General features: G+C 32.9%; 2 protein-coding genes across 2 annotated transcripts; both read right to left on the bottom strand.

Moving 5' to 3' along the window:
- Positions 1-2,574: 2,574 nt before the first annotated feature.
- LOC130939792 (uncharacterized) lies at positions 2,575-3,121 on the bottom strand. The gene is made up of 2 exons (XM_057867868.1): positions 2,685-3,121; positions 2,575-2,590 (listed from the first exon to the last, which is right to left on the bottom strand). The coding sequence occupies exons 1-2, from the start codon at positions 3,119-3,121 to the stop codon at positions 2,575-2,577; spliced, it is 453 nt and encodes a 150-aa protein (XP_057723851.1).
- A 2,556-nt stretch (positions 3,122-5,677) lies between these two features.
- Positions 5,678-13,077, bottom strand: LOC130941545 (E3 ubiquitin-protein ligase RGLG4-like). Its single transcript, XM_057870096.1, has 11 exons — positions 12,382-13,077; positions 9,827-9,911; positions 9,307-9,447; positions 9,081-9,194; positions 8,657-8,754; positions 8,494-8,573; positions 8,061-8,166; positions 7,840-7,967; positions 7,347-7,473; positions 6,781-6,837; positions 5,678-6,376 (listed from the first exon to the last, which is right to left on the bottom strand). Exons 1-11 carry the CDS (start codon positions 12,697-12,699, stop codon positions 6,290-6,292), a joined length of 1,341 nt encoding a protein of 446 aa, XP_057726079.1. The 5' UTR covers positions 12,700-13,077; the 3' UTR covers positions 5,678-6,289.
- Positions 13,078-13,811: the final 734 nt, after the last annotated feature.

Here is a 13,811-nt window from a genome sequence, read left to right as displayed (position 1 = left end):
AGCTTAGTGACAAAGTTTCGCAACCATATGCCATGAAATCGGAATCGGAGTACCTAATGATCTCCGATAAATAAGCATGTAATCCTTTGTTCTCTTTAGATAACGCATTATGCGTTTAACAGCTATCCAATGATCCATATCCGGATTGCTCAAGTATCTACCTAACACTCCCACTATAAATGATATATTAGGATGTATGTAGACTTGAGCATACATTAAATTCCCTAGTGCTAATGCATAAGGTTTATCATGCATTGCTGTCCTCTCAAGATCATTTTCAGGGCATTGTTTGAGACTAAACTTGTCTCCTTTAGTTACGGGTGTGTCCATTGGTCTACAACTTTCCATGCCATATCTACTTAAAATCGTTTCGATATAGTTCTTTTGTGAGAATCCAAGAATACATTGAGAGCAATCTCTTAGTATCTCGATTCTTAATACAAAAGAGGCATCACCAAAATCTTTCATTTCGAATTTGTCCGATAGAAATTTCTTAGTTTCATGCAACAAGCCTATATCGTTACTAGCAAGTAGAATGTCATCAACATATAAGACCAAAAGGATATATTTACTCCCACTGAACTTGCAGTATACACACTCATCTATGATATTTACCTCAAAACCATGAGGTAATGACTTGATGAACTTGTGATACCATTAACGGGAAGCTTGTTTGAGACCATAGATGGATTTTCTCCTTTTCTCTATTGGATCTCCTTAATGACACTTCTTGAGGTTGTTGAGCTTGCTGTATGGATTGGGATTTGAGGAGGATTCTCATTATTTTACTGTGCTGTAGCAGTATCTTGAGCAACAACGATATTCTCATTGTTCTCTTGTACTATAACTGGATCTACAGTAGGATTCTTATTTTGCTCTTGTACTATAACTGTATCTTGAACAACAATAGGCACAAGGACCTGATCATTGTCAGTTACAGAATCCTCATCAAAAGCAATATTCCTAATATTTCCTTCCCCCCAAACTTAACATCCTCAAGAAATCTGGCATTTTTCGTTTCAAAAATAGACCTTGATGCAGGATTGTAAAACTTGTACCCCCGTGAGCGCTCAGCGTAACCAACAAAGTAGCAACTAATTGTCCTTGAGTCCAATTTTCTTTCATGTGGCCTATAAGGTCGCGTCTCAGCTGGACATCCCCAAATATGCAGATGCTTTATACTGGGCCTTTTCCCAGTCCAAATTTCATATGGGGTTTTGTTAACTGCTTTGCTTGGCACCCTATTAAGGATGTATACTGCGGTCTTTAATGCTTCTCCCCAGAGTGATTCAGGCAAGGAAGAATGACTAATCATACTTCTCACCATGTCCTTAAGAGTTCGGTTCCTTCGCTCTGCAACACCATTCATGCTAGGTTTGCCTGGCATAGTGTATTGTGGAACAATACCACACTCCTCTAGGAAAAGAGCAAAAAGGCCCGGGACGTTGTTCACCTGAGCCGTCATATCTTCCGTAGTATTCACCACCACGATTAGATTTGACAGCTTTAATTTTCTTTCCAAGTTGAAGTTCAACTTCAGCTTTGAAAGACTTGAAAACATCCAAGGCTTGGGACTTCTCATGAATTAAATATAGGTACCCGTAACGAGAGTAATCATCTATGAACGTAATAAAGTACCGTTGTCCATTCCAATAGACAATAGGGAATGGGCCACATATATCGGTATGTATCAGTTCTAAGACATCTTTAGTCTCTCGGCACCTAATTTTCTTTCGTTTGTTATTTTCCCCTTTATGCACTCAATACAGACTTTAAAGTCTGCCAAATTTAGGGGTCTAAGAATTTCATCTGACACGAGCCTCTGAATTCTCTGTTTAGAGATGTGACCCAGGCGTTTGTGCCATAATGATGCCGAATTCTCATTTAGTTTTCGTTTTGTACCCGTTTGCAGTATTTCATTATTATAGGAATTTAAGTTAAGCCTATATAGATTATCCACCAAATGACCAAAGCAAATATTATTTGAATTATAAAAGAGACTGACTTTATTGTCTCCGAACGAACAAAATAACCTGATTTGTCCAAACGAGAAACAGAAACCAAATTTCGTCTAAATGACGGTACATAAAATGTCTCTAATAAATCCAAGTAAAATCCACTCGTGAAACATAATCTAAAGGTTCCTATAGCTTCGACTGCAACTATATTGCCGTCTGCCACATAGATGTATCTTTCAACATCATTTGGCGGTCGGCTCCACAGGCAACCCTGCATAATAACACTTACATGAGTAGTAGTAACAGAATCTACCCACCAAGTATCAACAGGTGCATAACTTTAAACTAGTCTCAGAACAAACGAAAGTAAGAATTATACCCTTCTTTACACGCCAGGTGGCATATTTGGTACAATCCTTCTTCATGTGTCCCACCTTCTTACAGAAGAAACAAGTTGAAACTTGATCTTGTTTCTTAGCCTTTTTCTGTTGAGAAGGCACATCCGCAGTTGTATCATGCTTTCTTTTATACTGAGAAGATGAAGCCATGTGAGCACTTTCAGTCTTATCTTGCTGTAGCCTCTCTTCTTCTTGCACACAGTGAGATATAAGCTCATTTAAGGACCAAGTGTCCTTCAAAGTGTTATAACTCACTTTGAATTGCCCAAAGTGTGCAGGGAGAGAAATCAAAATGAAATGCACGAGTAAATCTTCAGACAACTCTAACTTTAGTGCTTTCAATTTTGAAGCAAGATGAGACATTTCCATAATGTACTCCCTTATGTTCCCTTTACCTTTATACCTCATGGAGACAAGTTTGCTCAAAAGACTACTTGCCTCTGCCTTTTCATTCTTAGTAAAGAATTTTTCAACATCCTTTAGGAACTGTTTGACATCTTTATCCTCAGTAATTGAGCCCCGAAACACCTCAGGAATTGAGCGTTTCATGATCATAATGCTCATTCGATTGGATCTCTCCCACTTCTCTATTTTAACCTCATTGAGATTTTCCGGAGTGGAAGTGGGTTTCTCCTCTCGAAGAGCTGTATCTAGATCCATACAACCGAGGACAATCTCCACGGTATCTTTCCAAACTTTAAAGTTTGAACCATTTAGCATAGGGATACTGCTAATTTGTGCAGAAACATTAGTAGCTGAAGCCATAGTTTCTGGATTAGAGCAAAAGAACATGCAGTAAACATTAGTTAATTAATGGGAAAAAAATCCATATTGAGATATCTAGCACAACATTAATTTTCAATCTTTGGATAGAAAAATTAACTGTAAGTGATACTCTCATTGCAGTAATCAAATATTGTCAAAATTCCTGTCACACACTAAGCCTTTCTTTGGACCGACTTAATGCGCACATGGAGACTTAAACTTCGCAACCTATTTATTACCGCATATATTTTCTATTAATTGGCCAAACAATAACCTTCCTTTGGGCCGATTATTGACCGCATAATTAATAGAAAATAAATAAAAAGTGTGCAATGCTTATTATTTGGCCAAACAATAAACTTCCTTTGGGCCGATTATTGTTCGCATAAATAATAAGTATTACTTTATTCTTAATTAGTTAACCAAATATGTATTTACCATCAATATGTGTATGTAATTCGGCCAAATACAGACCTTCCTTTGGGCCGACCAATATTCGGATGAATTACATATCACCATATTCCTAATGTTTTTGAATAAATTAATTTTCACAAAAGAGAGGCTACTTTGGCAACATAATGTTCAATCAATTTATTCCAAAAACAAATCTTTATAAAATTGATGGGTACAATAATCCAAATTGTTACTAGTTTCCTTATATAACAACAAAAAAAAATACTTAAATCTCAAAAGGAATTAAATTTTAATGGTGCCTTTCGAGATCTTAAAAAAAATATGATTATAATTCATGTACAAAAAATTCTTGATCCGTTAAGATTAAAATCAATTTTCTTAAAATTAGTGGGTATAATATTTCTTATATCTCAAAAGGATAATCCATTAATTTTATACCAAATTAATGGCACACATAATAAATAAAAAAAAACGAGACAATTATAATAATATTTTTGTGCTAATGTTTCAGAATAAATCAATTACTATATAAAAAAAAAGTTCGATACGGTAAAATATATATATCTAAGCAGCCGAAAGTATATATATATAAAGCAATCCAAATAGCAGTAATAACATGTAATCTGAAACAATGCCAAAATCATATATATATATATATATATATATATATATATAGGCACAATTGTATATGCATAATACACACATATATTGATTAAGGAACATAAATATATATTCCTTTATATTCCTTTATATGCATTGTCATAACCTAAAGAACACAGGAGGGCATATCCATATATATACAGTGACGCACACATACAAACTCAAACAACTTCATATATATGCGTGCAACAATTTATATCGTAAACAACATACATACATATATATATATATATATATATATATATATATATATATATATATGAATCGATAATAGAAAAATAAAAACCGAATATTTTCGATGACTAAATAATGGATGGCTCTGATACTACTTGTTGGAATAAATTAATTTTCAATAACCCAGATCATCCATATTGAATCACCAAAAAATATAACATAATGCGGAAGCGTACCTGAATTCATAAACATGAATCATACAATCGGAAGAATTTGAATCTTGTGGTTCTTTCGATCTTCCTCAACCAAAGCTTTCTGTATTCCTAGGTGGCTGAACTGTAACTTTTTTGATGGGGAAAGAGCAACAAAGGCGGCTTTGGTATATTGGGGACCGAAACCCTAAAGATCTATTTATATTTGAGCATGGCACCCATTAAACCCTTAAGCCCAAATAAAATAGCATCTAAAGCCCAAAAGATAATATATCTAAAATCCAAAAAGATAATTATCTAAGGAACAAAAGATAATATCCGGTTTTATTCTCATTTAATTCCAAATCAAAAGTAATAATGACTTATTCAATTAGCATTTATAACAATAAATGAGATCATCATTATATAAGTCATTTAATTTGAAATAGCATCATTTGTGATTATAATTGATATATGTATTGCCCACAAATAAGTTAGAAAATTAAATAATTTCCTAACAATCTGCACATAGTTACTTGCGACAAAAGTGATGCAAAATTGAGCTAAAGCACAAACAGAGAAGATGCAGAAAATATATGAACAATAATGCTTAAAAGATGTATATTCTTGAATGGTTTCAGTTCTTGAACAAGAACTCGGAAAACTTCTACACTATGCATAACAACTCTCAGTTTGTGGCTTTGTGCACACTAGATTCTTAGAGTCTAGAGTATTTTTTCCTCCCCCTTATTAGCATTTTCTTGAGTACGATTTCTCTATTTTCTGTTAGCCTGGGTACCAGACCAAAAATTTTCTGAATGGACTTGAACTTGGAGTGTCGTATATTCATCCGCAGCTGTATACCATATATATAAATATAGCGTAATATATCTTATTTGTATAACTTATGGATTGTATAGCTGTTGTTACTCTCTCTTCATGTTTTTATGAAGCCCTAACGACATTATGTAATATACTTTGTTTAATTTCATGCATATGTATATTTACGGTGTATTTATCTATTTTACTAGCTCACGCAAACGCATAACATTACATAAATCCGCTAACGACGAGGGCGACAGGCTCAATATTATATAACTGAATTCAGAGTATAAAATCTCATAGATTGACCAATGAGTAATATTCGACGATTAGCATTTATCATGACATGTTAAAAGTTGAGTCGTTACACATGACCAAACTAGACTAAGCAACGTTCTTAATTTTTCAAGTTCGACCAGCTGATTCGGTTGAAGTGTCAGAACCATGACCATATGCCATTAAACATCTCAATTTAACAATTAGATTGATAAAACTTATAATGTGTAAAGAGTTATTTATTTCACGATGTAAATGTGACCAGACATAAGGAATGGGTGAGGATTCCAATTGAAATGAACTACTACTGAGGCAGCAAAAACATGAACAAGTTAGAATTTTGCACAAACACATCCACATTTCAGCACACTGAAACCATCCTTGAAGAGATAACAAGCTATCATGTTACAACAAATAAGTTCATTTTCTAAGAACCTAATAAGCCACACCATCATCATTCATCAACACTTGCAAGGCATTTATCATACACATCCTATATTTCTACATGTAAACAGTGTCTCTGTAGACATAATACATGACAGGGTCGTTTGATTCATGTAGCCGATCCTAACTAGTGGGACAAGGTTTTGTTATTGTTGTTGTTATAGAATTTTGATTTTGATTCTACTAATCAGCCAGTGAATACCCTGAGACGACTAGTGATCCTCTCACGGCATATGGGACAATTACTTAACCTTGATGCACAATCTCTGCAAGTCTGCTCCCCCAAAAAAAAAAAGAAAAAGAAAAAAAAAATATATATATATATATATATATATATATATATATATATATATATATAAATTGTTAGAACTTAGAAGTTAAAACCACTATTAATAAATAACTCTAACATGCTTTTTTTATATGTAACCAAACATTCCTTAATGTTGTGTTTGGCATGTATCTCAGGGGATAAAATGTAAAAAGACAATATAAAGAGACAAAATAGGTTGTTTGAAATCAAGTCATTTTATCCATAGTGACAGAATATTTTGCCTGTCTCTATATTTATCTCATCCTTCAAACAAGTTATATAACTTTTAATGTCTTTGCATTTTTATCATGAGAAAAATATCAAATAGAGCCTGATGAAAAAAGAGTTAAGGATTTAATGAGCCTCACCATGTGGCCACATCCAAAAGCCAGTTCCTTTGCATTAGTGAGACATACGGGGCAGGCCTACAAAATTCAATTGGTTGCATATAAATGATAGAGCATGCAATATTTGATGATACAAGAGAAGACCCTGCTATGTGTTCTTATGTTTGGAGACATGATTCTAAATTTCTAATGATTATCTCAAATTCTCTAACTGGGATGTTATGGAATATTGTTAGACTCATTTGTTGGAATAGTGTATCTTTTCAAAGTGCATTCCTTTTTCTTGCTTATGTCTGATTCTATGTAAATAATAATATACCAATGCCAACGCATGACAGTTTATGCAGAAATTTCTTTTTATCCTTTTTTTTTCCTGAAGAATAACACGAAACTAGTCATCAAGCAACTGCAAAATTCAAAGAAAAAGTAAAAATTGTTCGATGAATAACTAATTACTAAGCAGATTTTTTTTCCTCAAGCCTTTCACATTACTTGTACCCAAAGAAAATCAAACCTATGTCTTATCTTGTACTCATCTTAACAACGTTGACTATGAAATTGCTCATGGAAGTTTCAGTTAGAAATACCGTTTGGTTCCGATCATCTGCTGGTGATGTTTGTGCATTGCTCATTACATGAACAGGGGGAGCCGGCCGGGAATAAGGAACTGGAGGAGGCTTCGGAACTATTTTCTTCGCTCTTCCTGTTACACGTCTGTTGTCCAAACTCCAAAGAGACAAGCATAGGAAAATTTTAAATACCAACTAGCAAATCCTTTCAGATATTCAGTTAAACAAACATAGATCTAAAAAATATAGACTGAAGTACCAAAATTACCCACCAAAGATCATGTCGCTGACAATTATTTGTGGAAGAATACAAATTCAACAAGAAAATTGATCACTTTTTGGGTAGATTTGTCAAGCAAATCAAGTCTTTTGGGTATATATAGAGGGCAAATTTTTGTACTTACATGGGTAATTTTGTAAGCGAAATCATCTTTTGTGGTAATTTTGGTATATTATATAGCTTGCTGCTTTTAAGCTAGGAAATCCTACGCTAATGTCACAAGGATCATACCCAAGTATTCCAAATTCAACGGTTGCTTTGTATTGGAAAGGGATCTCCATGAGAGCAGCTAGAGCAAAAGCTGCTTCTTTTTCAGAGGGGCCAATATTTTTAGACATTATGCCAGTGAAGTTAACAAACTGCATAAAAGGGTAAGTAGGATATTTTCATTGCGACAGAGTGCTGGCAAAGAATGTAAGACTATGCGAAATTTTCAGCTGCAAGTTCTATACCTGAAAATTGTCAAAACCACGCGCCGGTATCTTGTCATCAAACTTCTGCATGTCTTCCCATGGACCATCACCAACCCCAACCAGAATAATTGCAAGGGGGTATTCACTGATATCAGAAATTAAATATTTTTTAAAAAGGTAAAATAAAATAAAATAAAATTACTGTTATTCAGCATCTGCATTTTCTTTTAGGCAAAGCCAAGTACTGATGTGGATGATTAAATGCTAACGTCTCTAAGCATGATTTAACCTATCAGCATCTAATGGAGAAAACTAATCATAGGGAACAAAATACAAAATCACCAATTTTACATTACTAAAATTGTTTAAGGCTAACAAAGGCTAATCAAAAGATTGGAAACATCAAAATGGTATAAGCATTAATAGGAATGCTGTAAGATTATCAATCAGCGTTTTAGCTATCTATGTCTACCTTGCATCAACTATAGCTTTGATTGTCTTCTGTTCTTGAGGACTCAGTTCTCCATCTTCAGTGTTGACACTCCTAGTAACCTTACAAATAAAACAAACTCATATGAATAAGATTAGAGACACATGGAAACACATAACATAATGAGGTAGCATTAACTATGTACCTGCCCATCTGCAATGATAACCAACACATGGAATTGGCCGTGATTTTTCTCAACAATGTCTATTGCAGCCTCGATCACAGGAGCATAAGAAGTTGGTCCTGCAAACAAAAATGAAATCATTTCTTCAGTGACAAATCTAGCAACCAAACATACTGAACTAAGGCCTCGTTTGGCATTTGGTAATTGTCTCTAGACAGAAATACAGAAGAACGGGAAAATACAAACCTATTTAGAGAATGAGTCAAATACAGAAACAGGCAAAATATTCTACCCAAAAGATACAGACAACTAGAACACCAAGGACAGTGGAGACAAGGATATAGACAACTTTTTGGTCTTGTTTTTTATCCTGAGACACTTACTAATCATGACCTAACTGATTGTAACAAAAACACGCTTAAAAAAAGCTACATATGAAAATAACCTGAAAGTTTCAAGTTTGGAACTATTTTTTGGTAGCACGCAAGAACTTCCTCAAAACCATGACAAGGTGTATGATCACTGTGAAAGCTAAACACTACTTGATCATGGGTTGTTGCTGCACAACAATAACAAAAAATAAATTAAGTAAAATTGAACAACATGTCAAATTGATTAAACTTGTCAATTTTTCTTATCATGCAAGGTTTAATACAAAATTTAGGACTTACCATCACCAAAGCCAAAACATGGAATCAAGTTATCATCATCAAAGGGAGCCAAAGTCTTGCCAACAATAGAGATGGCCTTCTCATAGGGGTTTGATGTGTCTCCAATGGCATGCAGGCTTCTATTGTTGAATGAGATTCTGCCTTTAATAACAACATGGATGCATTGGCTTCATGATAAGTTAATAACCCAACAGTTAAAATGAAACTTATTCCAAAATGTTTAAAAAATTATGATCCAAAACCCATATTTTATTTTCTCATGTGAGAAACCATAGTTCTTTTTGGCCTCCCAAAATTTTCTATACACGACGCAATGGATCATGAACTTCTTAAATTTGGTTCCTATACCGTGCCAGATTAGGATTCTCTCAAGGTTTAAAATAACACATATCCTCATGAATCTTTTTCTATTACTTATTATTTATTCTTTTGGCTTTCTTCTATTTTACTATATATAGTAATTGAATCAATCGTGAAAATATGAACATGAGAGGATCCAAATTTATGTGGTACAACCTACCAGTCCATTCATTGCTTTTTGTGAAATCAATTCCAAGGATGAGATTTGATGATTCTAGACCTTCTTTCCTTAAGGCAGTTGTAACCTGTATAAGTAATCGGGTAATTGAGAATTTTATTACTGGTACTGGATATATATATATATATATATATATATATATATATATATATATAAACAATTTAGGAAATATTTTTTGTACTCATTATATATCATCTACACTAAATTGACATATTTTACGTTATCACTGAATTTAGATGAAGGGTAAGTCTGATGCCTCATCTAAAATGTGTGCCAATTTGATGCGAGATTCATTGAACACAAATGATATATTAGAAACTTTATTTTATTTATTTATTTATTCTTTTAAAAGTCTATTGAGAAGAAATATTAGAAAATTTGAACTAATGAATAAGGTTAAAACCAAATTTCAACCCAAAACCTTTAGTTAACGAATTTATGAATTATGAGCCGTAGATAATATATATCTCCCTTAATCTATTTTCAACCAAAGTCACATTAAGGAAAAATAAAAATTCAAGTTACAAACACACCCTAAAGCCGGACAGCATTATATCTTGGTGATGATAAAAATAATTATTATTAAATTATGGATTGTGTTAAAATGTATGTCAACTTAAATTTCATAAAGCATACATCAAAATAATCCAATAATATATATCTATCTAAAAATGTATATGCTTTCTGGTTTCATTAAACAATTTTCACGAAGCATTATTTGGAAAAAGCAGCATTATTAATAATGACTGGGAAGTTCTCACGAAGCATTATTTGGAAAAGAAGGTAATAAGTTAAGCATTTTATCATAAAGCCAAGGTCCTCCTCACTTTTCTTTCCTTTTCTTTTTTTTTCTTATGGATAATCAATTGGCAAAGTAACATTATTATATTTAATATGTACACATAAAAATTCAGCCAACAAATCATTTATCATGTTCTTATGTATGTATATTTTACATTTTAATATGTATTTTATACGTGTAGCTGATTTGGTAGTTGATTTTTGTTTTTGTGTACTTGCATAGTTGATATTTGATTTCAGCCTCACTAAACATACTTGGCAAAAAGGACAAGGAGTTTTAAAAGTGACAAAACCTCAAGGTCAATCCTTTTAGTAACAAGATTTGGATGATACTGGTTCCCAAACGGCCAATCCCCATTCCCCACCAAAAAAGAAAAAGAAAAAATAACATCATTATACCCCTGCATGGTGTTTTAAATAGAAACATCCAACAAGTTAAATAAAGTAAGTGACTGAAGTAAGCTTGACCCACAAAACGCGTGTGTACCATGCTATGAGATTGAGAAGTAGAGATAATGGGGGATGATGCACGATGCATGATAGAATGATAGAATATGGTTGAAGCTTGATTGAATGGAAGAACATAAATATTGGTTCATTCTCATATGTATAAAGGTACAAGCAATTAAATAGAATCCAACATTTTGTTGAGGTTCAAAATGGATTAAGAAAATCCTAATTTTTTCCAAAAAAAAAAAAAATTTTATAATTCTGAAGAACAAATATACTTATTCGAACTAGATATCATGCTAATAAATATTGAATGATTCTAATAAAAACCAAGAAAGATACTTATAAACACAAAATAGTAAGTTTATGCCAAAATTTATAATTTAATTTCACCTATCTCCCTTTGACAATTTGGTATACTTTTAACTTCAGGAGATAAAATTTGAAATTTGAAAGCAAGGGCTAAATTTAAAATCTTGTTTACTTCAAAAGTTGTGGGTTTTTAATATAACAACTTTGAAAGACGTAAAAGACATGTTAGCCCCTAACAAATTTTTTATTTTATTTATGTAAAAAATCGCAAGACAAATTAAACATAACTTAACTATATATATCTTTACCTTGGTAACAAAAAGTAGGTGAGTGTTAAAAAAATTGAAATATTTATAATATTTTGAACTTTTCAATTATATTAAATAAAATACATAAAAAAATGTTTGTTTAAGTTGACCTTATTTAACTACTAAAATTCTACCACATAAGTCACCCAAAAAAAATTCTACCGCATAAAACTGCAATTTGACTTGGTCATCTATATTCCAACATTTTATACTAATCAGATTATCTCAAAAAATATCCCACTATCCCAAACTAGGAGTCAATTAAAAAATATCTCATAGCCGCATTTTAAAATCAGAAGATGAAAAAGAAAGAGCCTTATAAGCCAAAACATATGATAGGTCAGAATGAACCAATAAGAGAATCATTAGTAGAAAAAGCTCGAAAAAACAGAAAAATTGGTAAATATTCTAAAGAAGTAAGGATGAACGTGATATAGCAATAGGTGAGAGTTGAGACATTCATAAATTAAATTAGTTTTATATATAATTTATCCATAAATCCAATTCTTGAATTTTGTTTTCACAATATGAATACAGATTAAACGGAAATAACAAAAAAGTACACTAATAAGAGTATATTTTGATTAGGCAAATATGTAACTTTTTCCCCAATCGAACATACACTAAACATGTTAATGAGAAAGAATGAAGAGAAAGGGGCAAAACCTGTTCAAGAGAAGTGAAATTATCCTTAATCAAAGCATATTTCTTTGCTGCATCCTTCTTTCCCATGGTTGCTGATCCCTCCTGTCCTGACTTATTTTGTGCCCTAGACATGGATTCTGCTCGTTGCGGTTGCGGCGGAGGCAGCGAAGGATACTGTGGTGGAGCTAACTGTCGCGGTCTTAATTGTGATAACGATAAAGGTCTATTGTCAATGGCAGAAGAATTATTATTACTATTATTTCTTCCACCACTTCCTTTGGTATTGTTTCTTGAAATTCGAGCACCACTGTTTCTGTTTCTGGCTATGAGGTTGCCCATGGCATCTTGCACTATAATAAAGGCGTTACAAGAGATGAATACATGTTTTTGTATGCCGAGAGAGAGATTTTATAGTCAAAAGGAATATTGAAGGCAAAAGAAAGAGGAAGGTAGAGCGTCTATTTGAGACTTTTGAGTGTGGAGCGGCTAGCTACTTCCTAGAAACCACTGGAAAAGGTCAATTTATTCTGATCTGATCAAAGAAATAAGCTTAAGTAGGGGAAAGTATCTGATTCTAGCTTACTTTGTTAGCTTGCTTGCGAGAATTTTTTTGAAGGTAATAGAAAGTTTTTCTTTAGTTTCTTACCCAACACATAGGCTGAAGAACACAAAATAAATACCAAAACTGGCTTTGCGTGTCATACTGGTGTAAACATTAAATTCTGTATTTATGCTCTGGATCGGGAAGTGTCATTTGCATACCTATGTAGTCATGTATAAATTTATGAAAAAAGGACAAATATGTCCTAATCTTTTAAAATGGTAATAAATTAGTCTCCCATAAATTTTGGTGACAGTCTCTCATAAATTTTAATTAGATTTATTTATTTTGTGTCTTAAAAATATATATCTTAAAATTATTAAGAAGTTTTTATTTGAAATAGAATGTATTTGTTTGGTTAAATTACACCGTTAGTTCCTATATTTTTACTGAAATTGTAAATTAGTTCCTACATTTTAAAAGCTTGTAATTGGGTCCCTAAACAAAATTAAATTTTGTAATTTAGTCTCCACCGTTCAAACAATGTTTGATTTAACAGAATATTCGTCAATATATTCGCTATTTTAAACATGTGAGTTGCATATGTTTGACAATAAAGACTAATTTGCAATTTTAATAGAAGTATAGGGACCAAGTGTATAATGAGTAATTTCCAAATCAGCATACCACCCTTCACCCCATCCCACCATCCACCATCCTAGTTCTTCTGCATTTACATTATCACCAAACACAACCATCGACCCTCCACCTCCAATCCTAAATGCAACAATTATCGACTACTCACAGCATCTTCAGCAGTGATAGGTTCTTCGTCATCATCTTGCCGATTATGGAAGAGATGGCTGCCGTTGTTGTTGTTGTTAGCATCTCAAGTGCTGTTTGGTTTATT

This window comes from Arachis stenosperma, chromosome 7 (assembly GCF_014773155.1).
Source record: "Arachis stenosperma cultivar V10309 chromosome 7, arast.V10309.gnm1.PFL2, whole genome shotgun sequence".
NCBI classification, from domain to species: domain Eukaryota; kingdom Viridiplantae; phylum Streptophyta; class Magnoliopsida; order Fabales; family Fabaceae; genus Arachis; species Arachis stenosperma.
This window is presented reverse-complemented; position numbering and strand designations above follow the sequence as displayed.